The sequence below is a fragment of the Pithys albifrons genome, chromosome 3 (genome assembly GCF_047495875.1).
Source record: "Pithys albifrons albifrons isolate INPA30051 chromosome 3, PitAlb_v1, whole genome shotgun sequence".
Taxonomy (NCBI): Eukaryota; Metazoa; Chordata; class Aves; order Passeriformes; family Thamnophilidae; genus Pithys; species Pithys albifrons.
This window is the reverse complement of record NC_092460.1, coordinates 54,070,676-54,094,501: the sequence shown is the minus strand read 5'-3', so window position 1 is coordinate 54,094,501 and position 23,826 is coordinate 54,070,676. Positions and strand designations below refer to the sequence as shown.

The window sequence follows — 23,826 nt, the reverse complement described above, 5'->3', positions numbered from 1 at the left end:
GAAAAATAAGGAAATTATGCTTTTCTGAGGAGGATAATGAAATCTTTCAGTCTCTTGTATGTACTGCTAATAGAACTAAATAAAAATATTGCCAAGTGCTTCTGTAAGAGTATTAGCTGTGTAGAAATTTAAAAAAAGCAAAGGGCACTTAGGAAATAAATACTAAAATAAATCTGTTATCATATATTATCTGCTCTGTATTTAGGACAGCACAGTACGTGAGAACTTCCAGGAATTTCTTTCTTTAAATGGGCACCTTCTTGGGCGTCAGCCCTTTCCTGACATTATACAGCTGGGCCTTTGCCAACCAGAGATGTCAGAGGTGTATCAACAAGCCAAGCTACATGCTCAAAGAGAAACAGGAGGATTTTATTTGGAGTGGATGTAAGTAGATGCAGTCCATTTGCTGATATGCTGATCCCTTGATCCAAGGAAATCATTTAATGTCCAACTAAATGCAATGTATGGCTAATAACAGGACCTTTGTAAGAACTACTGTGGTTTTTTTCTGGGGAAAGGAAGTGAGATAATTTTCAAAAATGCTGGATATGTAAGGCCACCAATTGTTAATAATTACTTAGAAAAAAGTAGATTAATATATTTACTTCTGGATTCAATTGTTTATTTTAGATAACTATACTAAGATGAAAATATGATACTTTAAAAATTCTTGGAATAGTTGTTTTTAAATTTAGAGTTGTAGTGCAAGTATTGGGTATGTTACAGTATGTTTTTAGATTTTATAGTAAAATGTGCTGCTTTAGAAAGGAGAGCATTTGTGCTAACTTGCAAAGGTTTTGAAAGTAGTGAGATGGAATCTCTACACAATCTTGAAATTTTTCCTATTTAAATAATTCTTTGCTGTCACTGTGTTTTTGGAAGTTGTGTCAGGAAAAAGTTTACATATCTAAACATTTTCCCAGCATTGTTCCATAGTCATCTGACCATGTAACTCTCTTAGATTCTTCTGTTTGATGTTTCTCTTCTGATATTTGTAGTACTTGGTGGTTACAAACCAGAATGACTCTGTGTCATGCAATTATAATAATAGCCAGGCAGATTAGTCTCCTCTTTGAATGTTTGGTTATTTCATTTAGCCCAGCTAGCAGTATTCTAAAAAAACTACTTGGAAGTTGCACAGTTCAGAAGAGTCAATCCCCACTTAGTTCAAGGTTTTCACCTTGCATGTGGGAGACACGCTGAAGAACATGACAGAAATAACAGAACAGAGATAGATGTTTTGGTTGTTCATCACCAAAAGTTGTCTTATTACAGTGACAGCTTTTTGTATTAAGACCTGGCTAAGCAGGATGATTAAGATAAAAACCTCTGAGTGAGTGCTGGAATTTGTGTTTCTCTTATTACTTCAGCATGAAGGCTGAGAGATAATATACAGTGGGTTGTGTGTTTGTTCGTCATAAAGTTTACCTGCTCAAGATGTGTGGAAAATTGTCAATCTTTTTAGATAGGATTCTGAATAATTCAAGGGCACTAGAAATCCTGCTCATCTAAATCAATTCTCTTACCTTATAGAAATAAAACATCCTTGAAAAACCTCTACCGTCTGGTTGTTCGTCCACATAGAGATGCAGTTTACCATGCCTGCTTTTCTAAGGACAGACAAAGAATAGCATCATGTGGAGCAGACAAAACACTACAGGTAAGATACCTATGCATGAGTAAAAAGAGATGCTGTGTACCATTTTGATAACATTTCTTAACAGTTCTATCACTTTTCTTTTGATGCTATGCGGATATATTTGGATCTAGACCGTAATTGGAGACAAACAGTTTAAAAGGATATATTATTACATAAAAATCGAGTTGCATGTTTGGAATAGTAAGCATTATCTTCTAGTTCAAAAGCTAAACAGTGTGATTTTAGGGTTTATTCTATAAAGTGTGAACATGAGATGTCTTTTAATTATACGGTAAACCTCACATCCTAAGTAATACACTCCATCTTACTTAATATTTGCTTGCAAAAAATGTTATTTTCAGTCATAGTAGACCTTCTACAGTACTGAGAAGCAGTAAGATGTTTTAGTTACAGCTGTACTCTTTATGTGAGATGATAATGAACATTATGTCATTTTGGTGTTTATTAGTAAAATGTCTTAAGTAAAAAAAAACGTATATGTGGCGAAAATCCTGAAGCAGAGGACAGTTTTAGATTGGAAATGGGCCCAACGTGCTTAGAACGCAGATTAGAGGAGACAGAGAGGAAGTGACTAATACAAATTTGCCAGCAGTCTGCCTGGAGGGGAATCAGCCAGCTCTCAAGAAACTAACAATCAGCCAGCCAGTAACCTTGGTAAAGTATCTGTATTCCAGACAGCCAAAGGTAAGGGAAAAGATTAACTTCTCTGCAAACCTTTGGTATTGTTTTGGATGCTTGAGAAGCTGAGTACTAAAGCAGTAATATCACTAGTGCTTAGCTGCTGTTTGTTTGGCTATTTAATGTGTTATTACTGGAGTTTTTTGTTTATTTTATTTGCTGGCTTCTATAGTGTTATGATCATAGCATCCACTTAAGGGGATGCTTGGTGAATGTACTCATGCTGTGCTGAAGTTACTGTGCTGGGCTTCTGTTCTTAATGGCCTCATTACTGAAAGTGCAGATTGCTTAATTTTGTACCCCAAAAAATCTGTGGATTGTGATTGCACTTAAACTAAGCTTTTGTTGAAGAATAGGAAAATTAGCAATAATACTTTTTTCATGTTTTAACTTTGAACTTACTCGTGTTTTGTCTAATTGTGGCCTAAGCTTTTCAGTTTTCAAAGCTACTTAAAAAAAATTGCTAGATTAAGATCAGATATTCTGCAGAACTTAATGTGAATGTACATTTCCTATTACTTCAGTATTTATGTTCTTATTTGAACAAATACCAACCATTTCATTGTCATTGATATACCTGTTCAATAAAAAAGTAAAGGAAAGAACAGGGATTTCACAATTGTAGTATCCTGAACAGTGCTGTAAAGAACACCTTGTGATTTCTTTTTTTTAATAATTAGGAATGTGTAACCTAGGATGGAAAGGGAGACCTGATTTATCCACTCTCTCACCACACATGAAGTTAAATCCCAGAATTTGGGGAAATTGATTCATGTGTGACACTTTTCCTCAACTGTCCTTTCATTGTCTCTGTTTAGCTCAAGACAGAAACTTGCGTCATCCTGTACAGTTTTTCCCTATTTATTTTTGGGTTTTGTTCCTTGAATTGTCAATTGCTGATGAAGTTCGTGCTTTCCACAGAAGGGCATCCCATAGATACAAACCAGGAATTTTTCGCTTTAAGAATAATTTTGATTTTGTTTATAGATAGTGTTCGGCAGTTACTATTAAAAAATACAGTGAAAGGACGTGCTTAAAGAGTGAGGGTAGAACAGAAATATTTTTTAGTATCAGTTTTCACTATTTCTCTCCCTAACCATTTCTATCATCCTTGCAAAGTTGCTGCGCTATTATTTTTATAATTATGTTATTGTTCCTGAAATTTTGAATTCTTTCAAAAGTAAACCAGTTTTTTGAAGAGTTTACATAAAGAGAACTGTTTGATATAAAACAAACTTATATTTCTGTTTTAAAATTGTATGCAAGTTACAAGGTTTTACTGTTTCTTGTTTTAGGTGTTTAAAGCAGAAAGTGGAGAGAGACTCTTGGAGATAAATGCTCACGATGATGAAATACTTTGTTGCACTTTCTCTGCAGATGGAGAATTTGTAGCAACTTGTTCAAGTGATAAAAAAGTGAAGGTAAGGAAATGAGAAGGCGGCAATTCTTTTTTTCAAATAATTCTAATTCTATTTAACCAATTCAGGCAGAGCAGATTCTTAAGACTAAAGTTGTTTTAAACTGTCTTAATTCTTACATGGATAATTCAGTACTTGACAAATAGAAAAGCCCCACTTGTTATGTAACATAGAAGATGCTTAATGTTAACATCATAGGTTAACATCAAGGTCCACTTTTTTACTGGTATTATCAGATAATTCTTTTTAACTAGAACGTGTTTGAGTCCAACCCTATTCGTAACATGAGGTGAATCTATCCATCATTCATTTTTTAATTTTTTTTGTTACTTGTGAGATATTGGGGATTTTTAATCTCTCATTATTGTAGCCAAATCTTAGTGAAATTCCAGCATTTACCAGACTCTAATCTGAATTATAACCTTTCCCCTCATAACTTCTTGTTTCTTTTTGAAAATATGTATTCTTTCCCTTTATCTTCAAAATATTTTTGAAGTGTTAAGACTTTATCTGTATTTCAGCATAGTTTCCAGATTTTTAAAAATTAATTACTCTAAATATGTTCAAAAGTCTTTTTCCTCCTGCAATTCTATCTAGATCTGGAATTCAAGAACGGGCCAGTGTAGGCGTGTATACGAAGAACATTCAGAGCAGGTCAGTTGCTGCCAGTTCAATAACAGAAGTGGTCAGTATCTTCTAGTGACTTGCTCACATGACACTTTCATCAAAGTAAGTGGAAAAAGTTGAGATTGTTCTCATGCTGCTTGTTATAAAGGATAATTATAATGTATAAATATGTCTAAACACTGTAAATTAATGGAGTTATAAATGAGCCTGGTAGAAGAGAGATGGCAACAGATTAAGAATATTGGCTACAGCTCTGTAGTCTGATTTCAACAAGGCAGAATAGGAGTGTTTATACTCAGCAAAGGAGAATGGGCAAGCCCTCTGTTGGTAGGATATGAAGGTGAGGGCTTTGGCAAGACATAGAGGGTAGGATGGGAATGGGAGTGAAATACCTGATTAAAAACAGCATGGGAAAAAATGAAGTCAGAAATTTAAGTTTGAAAACATGAATAATGTAAAAAACTGGATGCTGGAAGATTAGAGGGGGGAAAAGAAAGCATTATGTGAGTGTAGCAGGTGCATTTTTTGACTAAATTGATTTGGCATAGTAAAGAAATGAACGTGGAAGCCAGCAAAATAATAATCAGTACAGAGTTGTGTCAGGTTAACTAGCTTTCAGTAACCAGGTGGGGAGGCAGTATGTATACATAGAGCAGAAGCTGGACAACTTAGATCTGCATGTGAGGCAAAGGGGAAACCAGAAGAATCAAGTAAGACCTAGACACTGGCAAGGAGTGTAATTTCACAGTACACATAAGCAAATAATTTCATTAACTGGCACCAAAGAAGCCCTGGCTGTATATCTTGCCTTTGAGGCACTTACCTTATTCTGCAGTGGTATGATTCAAGGAGCCAGTTCTGCAAAACCATTTGCTGGGGTTGGTTTTCTGCCCGTTTGATTCCCTGTAGTGGCATTATTACCCTGTCCCAGTGCAAGAGAATTGCTGGGAGTAGATGGCAAGGAGTGAGATTGTTGAGGGGCACAACTGTCACTTCCAGCTGTAATGTGCAGTTGTGAAGTTAAAGTAAACAATTTATAAATGGCGGAGGAACTAGACTTCACCAACAAGCTTATGAAGTTTATAGTGAAGACATTTTATTACACAAAGCACACAGTTTATATAGGGTTAGGACTACAGCTTATTGGCTAAAAGAGTTAACACACCACCATGCCAGATACTTCAGTTGGTTAAAGCCTATCTCTCTCAAGTCCCATGTTTATATTATTTCATCCTGGCTGTTTTCGTGCCCCTGCAGAGTCCTGTGAATTCCTACTATGTGAATTCTTGGGGAGTAACCTCCTCCCTAGCAGCCAGCAGCAGCTGAGCTCTTTGCTGCTTCTGGCTGATAGCTCAGTCTCACAGGGCTTTCTATAGATCTGAATTGCTCACTTTTGATTTTACTGTAACAACATGAAGTCTCATCTGAAGAGTTTTTACAAGACTTTTCAAATAGTTATGATTTGATGTCAAGGTGGAATGAAGAGGCTTTTGTGCTGATCTCCTCAATGTCTCAGGAGATGTATTTATTGTCTGAGTCTGCCACCTTGTAGCAGGTAGATTTAGAAAGGACTAGTTTAGAATGACCATTTTTATACAGTCAGTGTTAAGATTTTAGATAGTGTTTGACACTTTCATAAGTAATGAGTAACAGAATTGAAGTATGCACAATGATTTTTAGAGAAACACTACAAGTGACTCTTCTTGTTTTGAGCTCTCTCTAATGCTTGGTTGCATAATTTTTTTTGTTATAAATAGGAGAAAGGACATGTGGGCTATAGACTTGGAAATCAGTGTATGTAAGAGAGGTGGGGAGGAGAAGGCCTAAATGAAAATCCCACATGAAATGTTCATTTAACTTTGTTAGTACGGATGCATCAAGGATGATATTCAGACTGTTCAAGACTAACTCAAGAGGTTTCATTTTTGTTCATATGTGTAAGCTACATAATTCTGAACTTCAAAGCTGGAAAGAAAAGAGGCAAGACAAAACTTTTTCCTCAGTGACATGACCTGAGGGAGCTGCCTAAAATTGTGTCAGGGGAGGGTTAGATTGGGTATTAGAAAAAGGTGCTTCACCCAGAGGGTGATTGGACACTAGAACAGGCGCCCCAGGGAAGTGATCACAGCACCAAGCCTGACAGAGTTCAAGTGTTTGAACATTGCTCTCAAGCAAATGGTGTGACTTTCAGGGAGGGTCCTTTGCAGGGCTAGACTGTGCGATGGTTGGACTCGATGATCCTTGTGTGTCCCTTCCATGTATTCTGTGATTCTGCTATTCTGTGGACTTTGTGTTGGTCAAGGGCCTTGTCTGCACCGTACAGAAATATTGACTAAATCTATGTAATGTTGATGTTAATAGTTTGCATGCATGTTGCCAGATGGAGGTAAGTTGTCGGGTAACCTGGGGCATAGCATCCAATCCATGAGCGTATAGGTAAAACTTAGAAAAAAAAAAAAGAAACATAATGTTTTGGTTGCCAGGATATAATTTTGAGAATAGCATGAGCAATCTGTCTTTAAATAATTCATGGATATGAGGATATTTATATGTTTATTTCTCTTGCAGCTTTGGGATTTGGATGAAAATTATTGTAGAAATACGATGATCGGTCATAAAAATTCAGTCAATCACTGTAGATTTTCTCCAAATGATGAATATGTTGCCAGCTGCTCAACAGATGGAACACTAAAGGTACACAGTGTATTTTTAAAGCAACTGTTTGTTTTTATGATGGATGAGGTTTTTTGTATAAAGTGCAAACTATGTATAAGAAAACTTTGTGTTGGCATGATAAGCTTTAATGAATTAAATTCTGACAAAGTTGGTCCCATTTGTAATGCAAGATTTTGAAATGGTTGTCCAGTACTACCAGGAAAAGAAAGTTCGCTGCCTGTACTTGCAAATAAATACTATTTAGCCTTATTTTGGATATTTTTTTCCCCCATTTCACTTTGTTAAGCAAACTTGAGGCAGGGAGAGAAAATTGTTTAAACAGAAATAGTACTAACTTTTTAGGTTAATTGAAACTTCTGTCATCTCTGAAAATTACCATCAGGAGACATAAAAATTAAAAACAAATTCTATGTGCTGTTTTCATATATGCATTAGTAGAGAAAACTGAGGGGCTTATGTGTTTTTCTGATAATTTAAGTATTATTTTTATTGCCTTTGATTGCAACATAACTATGCTATTTCAGAATTGCCATTCTTCAAACTCTGTTACATTTCTATCTAGTTGCTAAATCTGGAAAGGAGGGTTGCTGTGTGTGGCTGTTGTTAAGAAGTAAAAGTGTGTTGAAGGGGTCAGAAATAATCACTAGATTGGCAGGTCCTTCAATGAAATCAAGGCAAAGCTAGATATATACCAGATTCTTCATGGTGAATGAACTGTTTATAGAGTTGCAGAGCAGGTATTGTTTTTGGTTTTATTCTTTTACTAAGTACAGGTTGAGACAGAATTGTACCTGAAATGATATGAGGGAAAAACCCAAGGAGAGGATTGTGCTACATTGTAATCCTCATTTCTTTGTGGTTTCTTTTTTCTTTTTTTTCTTTTTTGTCTAAACTGTTTGGACTTGTCAGTATTCTAATGCTATCTGTTGACTGAGGAGAGCAACAAGGGGCTTTTCTTGTATTTTGTTCCCTGCCCCTCTCTTTTCCTAGAAGTGATTGTGAATTAGCTCTCCCCTGTTGTATTCTGTACCTACATCAGTGGAAATGTTTCATGTATTTCTCGATTATTGCAGCTTTGGACAGCTTGCTCAGGAAATGAACTGAAAAGTATTGAGGTAAAAGATTTCTTCAAAAATGCAGATGAGCAACCAGATGATGTGGAGGTTTTAGTAAAATGTTGCTCTTGGTCCAGAAATGGTGATGCGATTTTGGTAGTAGCCAAAAATAAGCTTTTGGTAAGTACCGCACTTCAGTATTTTTTTTTTGAGATAGTGTATTATAGCATAGATAGAAATTAGCTACAGATAAAATTCCAAGCCACTAAGGACTTTCAGATAGAAGGTGCATGATATGAACTGTGTGTAAGTAAAAATATGCGATCAACAAACTTGTGTGAGAGAAAAACCTCCTAAATTCAAGAATGTACACTGTAGAGCATATAAGCTGTTCATTAATAGTGAAGTCATTCAAACTGGGTGCTAACTATTTTAATTATGTGTTCACAGCTTTTTGATACTGAAACATGTGATTTGTTAACACAAGTCATCGTAAGTCATCACAGTACGATCCAATACTGTGACTTTTGTCCTGGTGATGAGTTAGTAGCCGTTGCTTTGTCTCACTGTTCTGTGGAGGTAAGCAATTGTTTTTGCTGCAGTATACCAGCAAAGCCTTCTTGGAACTTTAAAATGTTATATTTGTCTTAATAGTTTCTTGCATGCAGAGATAAAACAAATGTAGCTATTTTATCAGGCTTTTGATGTGCTCCACTCTTTAATTTTCATTCACTTCTGAAATGTGAAATATCAGCTGGGGAATAATGTCTTAAAGTTACATGTTCCTTCTGGACAGCAGAACTCATATTTATATAAAAAGACTAGTCTACTAAATTTATCTAAAGTTACTGTGTCACTCTCAGCAGTATTGTTTGACTCAAACCAAACCAAACTCAACCCTCTCTCCTTTTGTATGCTGGTTCTGACTGGAAACGCAATGAAAAGGAAGGAAGCATCTACACTAATTTTGAGACTAGCATGGCTAGAGTAAGTCTTGTACAAATGTCAGGTTTGAAACTGGTTTGGGTTTTTTTTCGTTTTGCAATCTACATGGTCAAGTTGAACTTGTATTTTTTTATACTGTAAGTGATATTTTTCTTTTGTTTTGCTTCCCCCCCTTGTCTTTAAAATTATAGCAGTCAAAGGGGCTGCTGATTCAGTTTCCCTGACATCTAATTTCAGAATGAGAATTAGAAAATACTAGAAAACATAGTATTTAGGTGTACTTGCACTGTTTTCTGTATAAATGCAATCTAAGTCCATTTGTGTTCTTCTTCCATATTTCTGTTGTAGTTATGGAATATTAAATCTCTGTCAAAAGTGGCATATTGCAGGGGTCACATGAGCTGGGTTCACTGTGTGACATTTTCACCGGATGGATCTTTATTTCTGACATCATCTGATGACCAGACAATACGCGTAAGATGACTTCTTTCTTTTTGAAATACGTGAATTTTTATATATGTTCTATTATATATATACACACACTATTTAATATATAACAATATAATTATTCACTAAAGGTATTTTTATTCTAAAATTATATATCTTATAAAAGAAATAAAAATATACTTATGTGTTTTGTGTATGTGTATATGTACATACTCCATATGTATATAAACGTACATATTATGTATATTTCTAGCCAATAGAAATGTAAATATTTGTTATAAAATAATGGACATACACAGTAAAATGAACTGACTTTTTCACTTTATTTACTGTTGTCTAAATTTCCTCTATGTCTATATGATTTTTTAAAGTCCAGTGGCTCTTCAGGAGTATTTATATTTTATTTTGTTTTACATTTTATCTGAATCAGGAATTGTGAAGTTTTTGGTGGATCCTAGTACACTTGATATCAATTTAATTGTTAGATATATTTGCATATCTAGGATATTTAGGATGGATTTCAGTAAATGTTATGTCTCATTAAAAACTGTGAAAGTAGAACTATAGTTTACCAAGGTAAACTTTCTTTTTCTTACAAATTAATATATACATTCTTGAAATATTGAAAGCAATAAAGTATAGAAATCTGTTCATGGTATTTTTTTGTAATTGAGTTTTAATGCTGCTCTTTGGATTAGGAAACTTTGGACTTTATTAACTATGATTCTAAACACAGGGGAGTTTCATAGTTAGTCTGGAAAAATTAGTCCTATTTCATGTGTTGCATTCATTATCGTAATTGCACAACCTCCTGTAGTATCAAAAATAGCACAAGCGTAATTTTCACTGTTTTAAAAAAATCGGTATTACTTGCAAGTTTAAAAGCCTTTGGTTTACAGGTGCTCTTACTCAGCATGACTTTTATATATTGTTCTTGAATAAAACTAATGAAATGCTGTGTCCTACAACAGATCTGGGAAACAAAGAAGGTGTGCAAGTCTTCTGATGCTGTGCTGAAAAGTGAAGTAGATGTTGTATTTCACAATGATGAAGTGATGATTTTAGCAATTTACAATCAGAAGCATTTACAGGTAAGCTGTATTTCTCAATATGGTAGTACGTTTGAATGTTACCTGCAAATCTCACTGGGAAACTAAGGAAGCACTGAAAGTACTGCTTGTTTATGTATTTCAACAGTCAAATCTGTAGCAGATGATTCAATGTATATTTAATATCTAGAAACTCTGCCTAGCTTAGTAAGTGAAAAATGGAGTTTGAGAGGAAATTTCTACACTAATGTTAAAGCTGAAACCAGATACAGAGAAACAAAACTCACCTCCCTTCAGGACTGGGGGGCTGTGGGCCCTCTGGGTGGCTTAATGTGCACAGCAATATGAGACACATGCAGCACCTGTAGACCAGGTGTTACACAGCACAGGTATGTAACACATCAGAACTTCTGTGTAATAGCTGAAGAAGGGTCTTAAATTGGGGCCATGTCTCCAGCCTCAGACTTGTGCTGAATAAAATAGTAACAGTGGGTACATTCTTAGGACTGTGACCCTCCACACCCAGTGCTAAGTACACTGACATCCAAAATATGATAGCAAATGCATGCATATCACCCTTTTTTTAAATCATGAATCTCTAATATATCAAATAAAGTCAGTTAATAGGATTTTTCATCTGCTTGGTGAAGAGCTGGGAGAAACCCCAGCAAGTGGAGTTGGACCTGTTTATGTGCAGAAGCAGTTTACGACACTTGATAATTTTTAATCTTCCTGAATTGTAACATCTTTAGAAACTGTAAATGTAAATAGTAATGGTGTAGTCTGCTTCTCATTTAAATTAGTAGACCTTATCTATATATTTAAGATTAGTGTATTTCTGTTGTAACTTTACTTAAGCCATTTCCTAGAGAAAGATGGTGGTTAGATTCTCTGCCCTAAATGCAGTATTCTGATAACCTGTAGACATGCAGTCATGAGAGAAAACTGCAGTGTAGGAAGACAACAGATTTTTCACCCTTACATCAGAAAAAAAAACCTCACTGAAAAGATAAATTGCATGTGTACTGTGATTAACAGTACCTGCTGTCACATCTCTCAAAGGTTTTCTTGCAACCAGGTTTTAACTTTTGTAATTTATAGTCTCTCAGAACTGGTGTCCTACTCACCCTTTGATGTGCAATATGATAATTTTTAAACACTTCGCACTGGTATCTTTTTAAGCTTAAACTCTGTTTTTAAATTACTGTATTCTAGAGATTCTTTTTTTCCTCTGGGGAATTAATTTGAGGGCAATACTGAGTGGAGATTTGGTGTATTGTGTGTGCTAGTAAGTTCAAAGTCATGCTTACAGGGTGCACTTAAAGTGTTTTATGCTCCATTTGGCATGGGCTGTTTAATCTGACTGGCAAGGTAAATTTGAGAGTGAAGCTTGCTGTATGGATTTTGAAATCTGGGAGTAGCATTTTGAATTACTGTTACCTGTAGTCAGACAAACTTTAAAAAGCCGCCTAATACTGAGCTGAGTTTCCTTCTGCAAACTTGTCCTTCAGAGAACATATTTACACTAACCTTCAAGTCAAGTGTTTATCAAAGTAAAGAATTCTTAAAATTTTAAATTTGTAACTTTGTCCAGTGTTTCCTTTGGCATTCTTAGGTCCATATTGTAGTTTATTTAAGTCTAAATTTTAAAATATTGTAATAACTTCCTATCTTACAGCTTATCAATGGAAATACAGACAATGTTATTATTCAGACAGCAGCCCAAGAATCCTCCATTTCCTGCTGTTGCTTAAGTGAAGATCTTAAATTTGCAGCTTTTGGACAGGAGAACGGAACAATAAAGGTATTAAATCCTAAATTTTATTTTTGGGATAGTAGGAAGACACTCTTCTTTATGCTTTTTCTTTTTAGATAAATGTCATTTGAATGACTTTGTACAATAATATTCTTCAACATAGTAATTCAATGTCTTTACATTTGTGAGTGATGTCTAAATGAAAATAACTGAAAGTTAGTGCTAACAATCTAGCTCTGAATTTCATTTTACCGAGACTAAGCTAATAGAAAATTTTGTTTTTTCCAGTCCAGCGACTGCAAATCAACAATCTCATGTTATTTAAAAAAGAATTTGCATGTTCTTGTTTTCCTCAAGAATGTAAAATAAATACAGTTACTGCATTCTTCATTTTAAAGGTACTACAGTTATCAGATGGGAAAGTTCTGAAGTCCTTGGAGGCCTACAGGACATCCGTGCAGCATTGTCAATTCACATCTGATTATCAGACTCTCATTTCAAGTGCTCATGATTCAGTTCTACAGGTTTGAAAGATATTTGTAAAGATCATGTTGTAACTTACTTAAAGCCAAGAACTTTTGTACTACACATAATGTAAACGCAGTAAATTAAATCATGTATTTTTCCATATTGGGATAAAGGACTGCAAAAACTGTAACCTTTATTTGTACCTTACATGATTTTCTGTTTTTGCTTCTATGGATGATAGAAAGGCACCAACTGCTTTGAGAAGAGTAAAAGGAATATTAATTGTCAAACAAGACAACTCAGCAGTTCTGAAGTGAGGGTTTGGCGTGTGACCCAGAGCTGGCTGTGTGTCGTAGGTCTGTCAGTGGGCTTGCTTATACTGTCTTAGGCAATGAGGTAAAAAGGCTGTCTCTTGTGTGCTCACCTAGTCCAGTTCTGTGCTGAATACAGATACGAGCTAGAAATAGAACGACTGCACTAATGTAGCCTCAAATTAGTAACCTCTGCCTCTCAACAAGATGGATTGGCTCCGCAGATGCGTTCTGGTGTGCCTATGTTAGCAATTTAGCTCACCTCAGGGATGCACTTTTGAAGGGAACGACCTTGTCGTTTTGTGCTTACTGTGCTTTAGTTTGCACTTCAGAGCAGCTGCAGCATGCTCACAGGATTCCTAAACTGGAGCACAGAAACTACTGATGGGCATTCAGCCCACACAACCAACCCTGAGTCTGAAGTAAAAGCTCAACACTCCTGAGTACTGGTCATCAGCTGTAGGATCCCCGTCTCTCAGGTTTAACGTGGGAAGCTTTCCTGCTGTGTCCTCAGCTCCCTCTTGTGGGCAGCGCCTCAGTTAAACCTTCAGGACTGTCACCTGAACACCACTGCTTTCTGTTTGCTCTTTGCAGCAGGAAACCTACCGATTTGAAAACTATTAAATCATTGTCATTTAAAATAATTTGATGCTTAATAGCATCTGTGAAACAAAATAGCACTTATTCATTTTTATGTGAATAGTTGAATTAAAAATAGAAGTGTCATTTTGCTGTAAAAATGCAAAGCAAAATGACATTTCATTAAAAATGCTCATTAAACCTATAAAAGAAAGTTAACTAAAGTATGTAGAATATCAGATCTGCCAGATGAAATAAGTCCGTTTGTTGCAATAATTAAAGGTTTAAAACCCTAAGCTTCTCAGGTGCTTTCAAGTTATTGGTTTGCCTTTTCTTTTTAAATTAACCAGTGAATTTTAAGTATCAAATTCACTTTGAAAATCAGATAATATGTGTATTATAGGGGACTATAGGTTAACTATTAAATTCTATGGCACCCTCAATCTTCAGCATCTTTACTATGTATCTCTTCAATATCTTACATTTTAATTAATTGCCACCACCATAAGAACTTTGTATTTTTAAAAAAAGTATTTAATTTTTATAATTAGGTATGGAATTGGCAGTTCAGCAAATGTGTGTTTCTAAGAGGGCACACAGAAGCAATCAAGGATTTTAGACTTCTGGAAAATTCAAAACTTCTCTCTTGGTCATTTGATGGAACTGTTAAGGTAAGTAAAGGGCTGTGAATTGACAAATCACATCAAATACATTTTGCTTTCTCTTGTAACATTTGGTATTTCCTGCGCTTTGTGTGGACACATATTTTATTGGTTTGATCATAAAGTGTAAGCTGACTTTTTAGACAAAGTTTTGAATCTTCTTTTTAGTAAGATTTACACTGTAATTTAACAATACCAGTAAGTATAATAAAATGTTGGCCATATTAGAACTAACTAGCTGAATTTTATCTCTTATATGTTGTTGTGTACAATGCAAGTATTTTAACCTTTTTACCGTGTTACAAAACTAACCTGTTTTTGCTGTGTATTTGATTAGGTTTGGAATATCACTACTGGAAACCTAGAAAAAGATTTTGCTTGTCATGGAGGTGCTGTGCTTTCCTGTGCTGTTTCACCTGATGGTAGTAAATTTTCATCTGCTTCTGCTGACAAAACTGCAAAGGTTGGTTACCTTCTGTACAAAGATAAAAATTATACCTCATTTGTCCTGAAATGTCATCTATATTTTTTTACTGTGAGGTAACTAGTGATTATTCAAGTTATCCTGTTGTATTTCTAGTATTAAATTTCCTGTATCCATCAATATGTTTCTAAAGCTGTTACAGTCATTCACAGTTGATCTTGGGTATAACTTGAGACTGTCCTGGTGGTCTCTGTACAGATAAGAGTGTGTTTAATGCACAATTTTTTGCAGAACACCTTGTTTATTTCTTTGTATTGATTTGTTGATAGCCTGACGTTCTTAATTTGTTAAGAAAGTTAAGAAAAATTTCTGAAACCTCCAGGAAAGTGCTGTCCGTAGGTTCTGGTATTCCTGTTCAGAAGCCAGGTACACCAAGTAGTGTATTGGGACTGCCCCATTATATTTTTAAAGCATTCCATTCCATTTTTAAAATAAATCTTTAAATTGATTGATAAATCCTGTTTCTGTGAACAGCTTTAAACTTTCTCCTGAATGAATCAGTTTCATTATGCAGCATATTCCAAGGAAAGATACGCATGCTCAGAGTCAGTTTAGTAATTTGGAGCAAGCACATTCTTGTGTGATTCAGACAATGAAAAGAAAACCACACTACAGTATAGTGCATTTACATAAATGCACACACATGTACACATATGTCTGAAAAGTCTTATGTACATTTGAATGCCAGTGCTTTTTAGAAAGAAGTCATAATTGGTTTTGAACTTGTCTTTTTTACTCCTCTCTAATGTTTTCTGTTTAGATCTGGAGCTTTGAAAGTTCATCTGTTCTTCACGAGCTGAAAGGTCATGAAGCCTGTGTGCGGTGCTGTACTTTCTCTCCTAACAACAAATTATTGGCCACTGGAGATGACAAAGGAGAAATAAGGGTACTGCTCTGATCTTCATGTTTATTTTATAATTCAATTGATATTCAGCTCAGAGACAGAAGAGTTCTTATAGTTTGTGTTCTGCATGTCTAATTTGTTAGTATTGTGGTGAATAGAGAAGGGTTGAAAATAGTAATTTGCCACATGAGGCTGTTGTTTGTAACCATATCAATAGATTTATCTTCCATCAATGATAAGGATCTGGTTCACATGATTTACTAATAATTCTACTGTGGCTTGCATATGTGATTAAATCCTCCATATGATACGGTTCTAAGAGGAGATTTTTTAAAATTATTTTGTCACTTCAAGTAGTATGTATATTTAGAAGAGTTTACTATAGAAAAATACATTTCAGGTATCCTTATTTGAGGGTTTTTTTCCCTCATCAAGTTTATTTATATGCATGATCTTTCCTCTCTTTCAGATTTGGGACATTCTAACTGGTGCATTACTTCACTTCTGCTCCCCAGTTACTGTAGATGAAGGAGAACCAACACATGGGGGTTGGGTAACAGACCTCTCGTTTTCTCCCAACAGTAAAATGCTTGTGTCATCTGGAGGCTATCTTAAGGTAAGCCTGGAAATAATAAAATATCCTAACATACCAAATGGAATTCCAACACACTGATAATTGTAAAGGAAAATGAAGACAAAGGCAAACAAATAAATCTGAAACTTTGTACTTAACACAGAGCTGCTTCAATTTCACTGTTTTCTTCTCATATCTGCAAGTTCCCGGAAAAGATCTCTTAAGAATTCAGGCTTGAAGTTTGTTTTCAAACTCCATAAAGTCAATTTTTATTAATTTCAGATTTCCATTAGCAGTGCCCTTCCTTAACATCTGTAATATTAAAGATCGCAGTCATTTCTGTCTGCATTAATATCCACTCAATCTTGACAGTAATTGTGTTTATGATGAGCAGAAAAATGCTCTATATCAGGATTTTAATTTTTTTTAGATACTGAAGTTTAAATTTTGTCATAAGGAGAGGGCATGTTGAAACTGAAGAAATCATATTTAATTAGTCTGTCATGGGTTCGGGCATCTACCAGGGATATGTTTTTTGGGAGGGGAAGAGGTGGCCTGTCTTTCAGTCTGTGAATGAGTTCTTTGTAATTGTGAATTTCTTGTGAGGTTTTGTGATGTTCTTTTCCCCCTCATGCAATAGCCAATACCAGTTATTAGAAACTGTATGTGTGAAGTGGCAGATGGTGAAGTTCTCATCCCAGAGTGATGGAGTTTAGTTGCTTGTTGGTCAGTGTCTAGCTGTAGGACATGCTATCGGACTGATTCTTTGAAGTTAGTCAGTAACCATTTAACAAGACAGTTGAATTGTCTGCCTTAGCTTTGAAAACATCTTCTGATGTTCATTTCGTATTACAGAACAAAACATACTTTCTGTTGATAGCTTCCTCCATGTTTTTTCTTGTGATTACACAGTATGATGATGTGATGCTTCTTGGAGTGTAGAATGGTTTAGGATGTTAGGGACTTCTGGAACTCATCTAGTCCAGCCCCTTATTAGAAGTAGTTTGCAGAGTTACGTGAAGTTGTTTAGGGCCTTGCCCCATCAAATATTGTCCCCTAATCCAACAGGGTCACTCTGGGCCCTGAAAGCAGAGTCTGACTCTGTTGTCTCTAACCCTCCTTTCAGTCACTGAAGACAGCAGTTAGCCACCTAAATAAAGTCAGTGCTCTATCTGTCTTCTGTGGCGTCTGTTCTAGGTGTCCAGCTGTCTCAATGACCATGTGCTGGACTTGCTCCAGTTTGTCAGTGCTTTTCTTATACTCAGGTGGGGCTCAACACGCAGTGACCCAACTGCTGGCTACTACCTTTTGAACCTGGCAGTTTGTTACCTACAAACCATAGTTTGTATCTTAGTTTGTTGACTATAAAGACACTATGGGAGATTGTGCTGTGTAGGCTTAGCTAAAGTCAAGGTTCTTCACATCCACTTCTCTGTCCATGCTGTTTGAAGACCCACCAATATGGTCAGCAGAAGTCAGTTGTGTGGTTCAGCAGGATTTACTTTTGGTACATTTGTGCTAGTTGTTCACAATGACATCCATGTTCTTCACATGACTTGAAATGGTTTCCAGAAAACTTGTGCCATGATAATCCCAGATACCAGAGTGAAGACTACTGACCTGTAGTTCCCAGCACCATCTTTGGTCTTTGTGAAAGTGGGTATGGCATTTGTCTTTTCCCAGTCATATTCAATCACCATGCCTTCCCGAAGTATTGTATTTCTACTTCTCTTTCAAGATCTACAGATGGATGTGTTGATTTGCCTGAAAACATAGACAGTGATTTTGCAGGGAGAGGCTAGTCAGTGACAGTCTAAAACATTTAAGAAGTTTGGACCCCTAAAAACCAGACTGAAATGGACTGTAGTTACATGGATAATACCATTAAAAGAGTCAGATGAGGTGTATCCAGCTATGTACTGTTGAACTAGAGCACCTGATCATTTATTCACTACCAAAGGTTCAAGAGCTAATTAAGATCCATTTTTGGATTTGGTTTGGGTGTTTTTTCTTTTTTGGGGGGTCTTCAAATAACAGACACTTTAGGAACAGTGTTGTTAATCAGAACATTATAGCTGTGTAGTTGCAAATCTGTATTATGCACACAGCTATAATGTTACATATTTCATGAGATGAGTAACCTAAAAAGTTACCATCTGCTTTTGTAGATGATCAAAGCTGAAAGTAATCTGTTATGGTATTTTGCTGCTGCACTCAAAAGCTTCAAGAATAGAGGGTGGACTTCTTATTGGCACAGTCAAGTAACACCTTTGTGCTAGATTGCATTTGGGTCAACTTTCCATTGGTCTGTAGTTTTTCTGAGATATGGTAAATTTCAGACTACAGTAAACTGATGGTTGAAGGTTTCTCAGTTTGTTTGCTATTACTGATTACTTCATATTCTAAACAATATTAATTAAAATCTCAGTGAAAAAGAAGCTGGTCCTGCTAACAAGATGGTAAATGGTTTCAAATGTGTATATGATTGATCCTCTTGTGAGCCTAGCTAAGTTTTTTAATGCAGCTGTAGTTTCAGTTGCCTGGCAATGTGTTTCATGTATTCATTTGGTTATATAAAAATACATAATTTTTAAAAGTTTGGACATTTTACAGTTTGTCTGTTGACTACATTTTGTGACTGGGTAAGAGGCAGTACTTGAATTTTTTATATTGTGTGTTTTCTCAAACTTAAACAGCTTCAGTCTTTTTAAAGTTTCTTTTCATCTGAAAGTCTTATACCTCTAGTAATTTGTCCAAAACTTATTCTACTTAAGATTGCTTATATTTTTATTTTTAATTCTACCTCTTTGATGAAAGGAGTCAACTGGGCTTGCAATGCTATAACTTTTGTAGATTTTATTCTAAGCTTCCTTCACCTAACTGAAAGTATGTTGTTATTATCTTTTATAGTGGTGGAATGTTACTACTGGAGAATCCTTACAAACCTTCTACACAAATGGAACAAACCTCAAGTCAATACATGTGTCCCCTAATTTCAAAGTGTATGTGACTGTTGATAATCTTGGTATTCTTTATGTATTACAGAAGTTCTGATCAATGTGCTGAACACTGCAAAGATAACTATCTTTTAAGCTGGAAGCAAAATTCTCCTAAACGTTTGTCTGACACTCATTAAGCTGTGAATTATATTGCAATGTTGTATTCATGATGTTTTCCTGTGTATTTATGTACATTAATGTTTTTTCAAATGAATTTGCATTTAATCTTGTTTTAATAAGCATTATTATAATCCTTAAATCTTGATTTGCATCTTAAGTATGTTGCTTCCAATTTTTTAAGGAAATTATATTAAGATTTATTCAAATTAGTTGAAATTAATAGCAGTGAAGAAATAATAAGAGTATAATACTTGGAAATTATATTTTATGCTAAGGCTGATGGCTAAATGCTTTTTAGCCATCAACACATCTGTATAAGATGCACAAAATCTTTTTTTACTGCAATGCAAGGATTTTCATTTAGTACAGAATGGAAAGAAGCGGGGGCATTCTTCATTTGAAAAATGAAACTGGCCATCTTGGTGCTTGACATTCAAACCAAATCAAGTAGCTGTTCAATTTACAGCAGCAGTGCTTCCCACTTGCAGTAAGAACCTTCACGCTTGGAATCTGTGGAGATAAAGTGCATTGTAAGACATATCAGCTCTTCCTGTTAAGGGGAACGTCCTGAGTCTTGTTTTCACAAGGCAAAATCTGAAAGGATATTGCAACTGAAGCAGAAGAGATAGTGCCACATTTCCAGTCAAAGGATGAGTACAGCTAACCAGCTAAACTGAGAATGGAAATGGCTCTAAAGCTTTGTATTGAGAAATATAAGAAGATTTGAATTTAATAGTTTGGGCATTTTTTTGGAATTCAGTTTATACTATGGAGACACTTTCCTGTTGTCAGCTTTGTTTACATGGGAGTCTGTGCCCAGTTGATTTCTTGCCTGGTAATATGTGACTTTTTAAAAAAAAAATTTACAGTGTATTTATAGATTCAATATAGGATAGAAATATCAATGTTTTGTACTAATTATAGTTGACAAAAGTTTTGTGAATAATTAGGTAACAACTTTTTCTTAGGTACTTGGTAAGCCTTTTTCTATTCAATTGCCTTTCAACTGCTATGAGCAACTGCACAAGCATTAATATGATTTTCATATTTTTATAGCTGACAGTAGAACACTGTCTAACAGCTTGATTGTAAGAAGTACAGTAGCAAGTGTTTCAACTGATACTGAATAATGAAATTCTAATTTTTTTGTGTGCATTTCAGAAGATTTAATATACATTATTCGTATTTCTCTGTTTTTGACAATCACCAGTTTTTCCTCTTTTTTAACTTGAAATTCTGCTGTTTCTGAGGTGCTATTGAATACGGGTCAGTATAATCAAAGTACTGCTGGCAGAAAGGTAAAGAGAAGAAATTCAATAGAAAAGAGCATGGTGTTTTGTTTTCTCAGTGTGTACAGTACTCAATAAAGATAATCCAGGCAATATTGGCCAAAGTTTTAAATGAATTTGAATTCTTGAGTGGGTGTTTTTTTACATAGTAAGGGGGAGGGGGAGTGCTGCCTTTTTTATTGTGGTTTTATTTTCAATCTAAGCATAATGATGCTTTACAGACTACATAAAAATACTTCAACAGGTGAGCAACAATATTAAATATGAGTGTGGAGGAAAAAGTGAACAGAGGGAAACTGAAGTCCTGGACCATGTCCCACATTGTTCAGGCCAGAGTTGGTTTTACTATCTAATTTTGACAAAGCTCATCAGTACCTCACCCAGTAGCTAAAGACCCAAGCGGCAGCAAACATCCCTCAATGCAAGATGTGGATCTGTGCTGTCCTTACTGTGCAAGACCCTGTCAGCATGAGCAACCAGGGCAGAAAGCTGTCTTCTGAGAGAAGACTAATTAAACGCTGATGATAGGGAAAAACTGACCATGGTTTAATGTAGAAAGGAAATGATGCATAAGCAGAGTTCATAGACAATTGCAATGTTGAAGTGAGTAGGAAGCAAGTAGCACAAAACCTCAAAGAAATGTGAGATGAGTACTGCATTCTTAGATTGTTCTGGAAGAATGACAGTGCAGCAGCATTGGACTTACTGCTGGAACTGAGGAAGCTGTGTTTCATAGAAGGTAATGTGAATGGAATTGGGATGGTTACATTCACATATGTAAATGTATGGAGTTGGCTGTATTCATAACTGAGGTGGAAGAAGAGAAATAGTGATAAAAAATCTGAAGAGCCAAAGAAGAGATCTGATTTGCAGGAGAGGATGAAAAAAATCAAGTGAAAAATTATTAAAGTAGGGACCAGGACAGCAACATCTTTAATTTAAAATATTGAAGAAGACAGTTTACTGTAATGAAAAATGAGTCTTCTTGTATCATCAGAGTTAGCTGCTGTCTTTGATGTTAGATGTATTTTAAAGGAAACAAAAGAAAATTTTACTAGAAGCATTTTTTATGTAGATTGAACATTAGTGTTTCTATTATCTCTTGTAATGTCAGATCAAACTGAATCAGTTTTTATTCAAATTTAACTAATGAGCATTACCAGTTTTATCTTGTTCTTAAACTGAAATTTTAGTATGCTTTTATGTAAACAAGTTTTAAGTACATTTCCTATTAACCATACCCATCAGTTTCTGTGGCAAGTTTTGAGTCTCTTGACTTCAGCAATGAGACCTACAGCTCCTTCACAAATGTTTTCTTTCTCTTTCCTTGGGGATAGTAACCATGTGTGATACAGTTGCTTAAGAGGATACTTTGTATTGCCTTAAAGCTACCAATCCTTTAGCTACAGTGTTCTTCTTCCCCCTCTCTTACCTTACGCAGTTGTTTGATATAAAACTGTGCACTTCCTGTCTGAGTTTTTTCCATGTAAAGGCTTCTAGATCTCTTGTAGTGCTGGAGTGTGGGGTTAGAGCTGGAACTGGTAACCTATTGCCCGTAGAGAAGCATCCCCCAACCCAAAATTATTTTGCTTTCTTTAGAAAATTATGCAGTTAAACTCCCTGTTATCAAATACTGTGCAAATTCCTGGCTTGTTTTGGTTTTTTTTCTTACCATTTTTAAATTTAGTGAAGTCTCTGGGTGGGACCTGGTTCCCCACATTGTATCTACATAAGACAGTGTCTATGTCCTTATCACTGCTCTCCAGAGGGCCTTTACAGAAGCTGATGCCTTTGCAGGTTTCATGGGAAAGCCAGGCTGAGAAAGCTCTCTGATTCAGGTGGTTTCTTCTGCCCTCCCGGAAGAGAATTTGGAGGGAGACCAATTGCACCCATGATCAGGAAGCCAGTAAATCCAGAATACCAGCAGGTCACAGAGAATTCAGGTGTGCTCTTGCAGTTGCTGGTAGAACATAAATCCCTTACTGAACTGGTTGGTTGCCCTTTCTCCTTCATAGCAAGTACAGATGCCATGGCAATGCCAAGGAGTAGAAAAGGCAGCCGTGAGGCACACTCAGGTGTTGTGTTTGTTTAAAGGTAAACCGGCAGGAGAAATGAATCCAACACAAAAGAGATTATAAGTCAGAGTTACAATTTAATAACAATACTACAATAAATCCAGTGGCACAAAGAGAAATTGGTTTTAACCCACAAAACCCAGAAGTACAACCCAGCACCCTGGGTCACAAACTCAAAGGGGCTTGTTAGCCCCTGTGCTGAACCCCACATGGTTCCCCCAAAGTCCAAAGTAAAAGGAAGTGAAAAACCTGTTGGTGCAGCTGATGGTTGCAGTTTGGTGAAGAGTGGTGGTCTCCTATCAAGATTCTGCTCCTCCTCTGGATCCAAGGAGTGGTTCCTTGAAGTCTGCCAGCTCCAAGATTATGTACTCTCAGGTCCAGGTGGGAGCACCCAGTACCTCCCCCAGGGAGGGGAGTTACACAATGGGTGATCTGACTCTGTGAGTCATGGGGTATTTTGGAATTGTTGCTGGCCCATTGGCAGACACCCCCCCTCAGGCTGGGTGTGGAGGTGCTAATGGCTTCCTGGAGGGGAGTTATCACAGCTCTTATCTCACAGGTGTTTTTCACACCCAGCTCACACCCTGAGGAGTTGGGTGTGCCTTGGGCAGCTGCTGCCAATGGTCCATTGTTAACAGTTCTTGGGAAATGAATAGAGGGTGTAGGATACATAGCTTTGGTCACCCCCCACACAGTGATAAACTGGTCCCATCCGCTGAACTAGGACAGGTGTATTTGTGCATGTGGTGCTTTCCTCCTTCTTCTGTCTACTATGGAGACACAGCTTTTTGAGCTCACAGATGGTGATGATGATGCCCAAGAGCTCTGAGGATTTGGGATGCCTTATATCTGTTGTAATTTCAAAAAAAGCAGAAGCCAAATGACCTTTAATGCTTGGAGAACAGGGAGTGTGCTGAATACTCTGTACACTTACAATATGGCTTGGAGTTTTTTGTGCTGGATTTCACTTTATTCTTCCAGCTCAAAATGGGACACAATCACTGGCTCTGCCAATATACAGTAAGTTGTTAAGCTGAGACTAGGCTTGTTTGTGGCTAGAACTCTGCAGTAGATTGACCCGTGTTTTTCAGCACTTCCAAAGCTGTAGTG

The 23,826-nt window shown here is 36.1% G+C and overlaps 1 protein-coding gene across 3 annotated transcripts in view; it reads left to right on the top strand.

Moving 5' to 3' along the window:
* The window catches only part of APAF1 (apoptotic peptidase activating factor 1), a 33,618-nt gene extending 12,855 nt beyond the window's left edge, over positions 1-20,763 (top strand). The window contains exons 13-28 of one of the 3 annotated variants that reach the window (XM_071552027.1): positions 206-384; positions 1,534-1,660; positions 3,634-3,759; positions 4,354-4,410; positions 6,952-7,077; positions 8,133-8,294; positions 8,565-8,693; positions 9,408-9,533; positions 10,478-10,597; positions 12,234-12,359; positions 12,710-12,835; positions 14,221-14,340; positions 14,669-14,794; positions 15,576-15,701; positions 16,129-16,275; positions 19,144-20,763. In XM_071552027.1, coding sequence (XP_071408128.1) covers positions 206-384; positions 1,534-1,660; positions 3,634-3,759; positions 4,354-4,410; positions 6,952-7,077; positions 8,133-8,294; positions 8,565-8,693; positions 9,408-9,533; positions 10,478-10,597; positions 12,234-12,359; positions 12,710-12,835; positions 14,221-14,340; positions 14,669-14,794; positions 15,576-15,701; positions 16,129-16,275; positions 19,144-19,287 — 2,067 coding nt within the window. In that variant the 3' untranslated portion in view covers positions 19,288-20,763. Of the gene's footprint in view, positions 1-205; positions 385-1,533; positions 1,661-3,633; positions 3,760-4,353; positions 4,486-6,951; positions 7,078-8,132; positions 8,295-8,564; positions 8,694-9,407; positions 9,534-10,477; positions 10,598-12,233; positions 12,360-12,709; positions 12,836-14,220; positions 14,341-14,668; positions 14,795-15,575; positions 15,702-16,128; positions 16,276-19,143 lie in introns of those variants that run through there. The other 2 variants (XM_071552026.1, XM_071552028.1) reach the window with 2 other exon arrangements.
* The last annotated feature ends 3,063 nt before the right edge of the window (positions 20,764-23,826 follow it).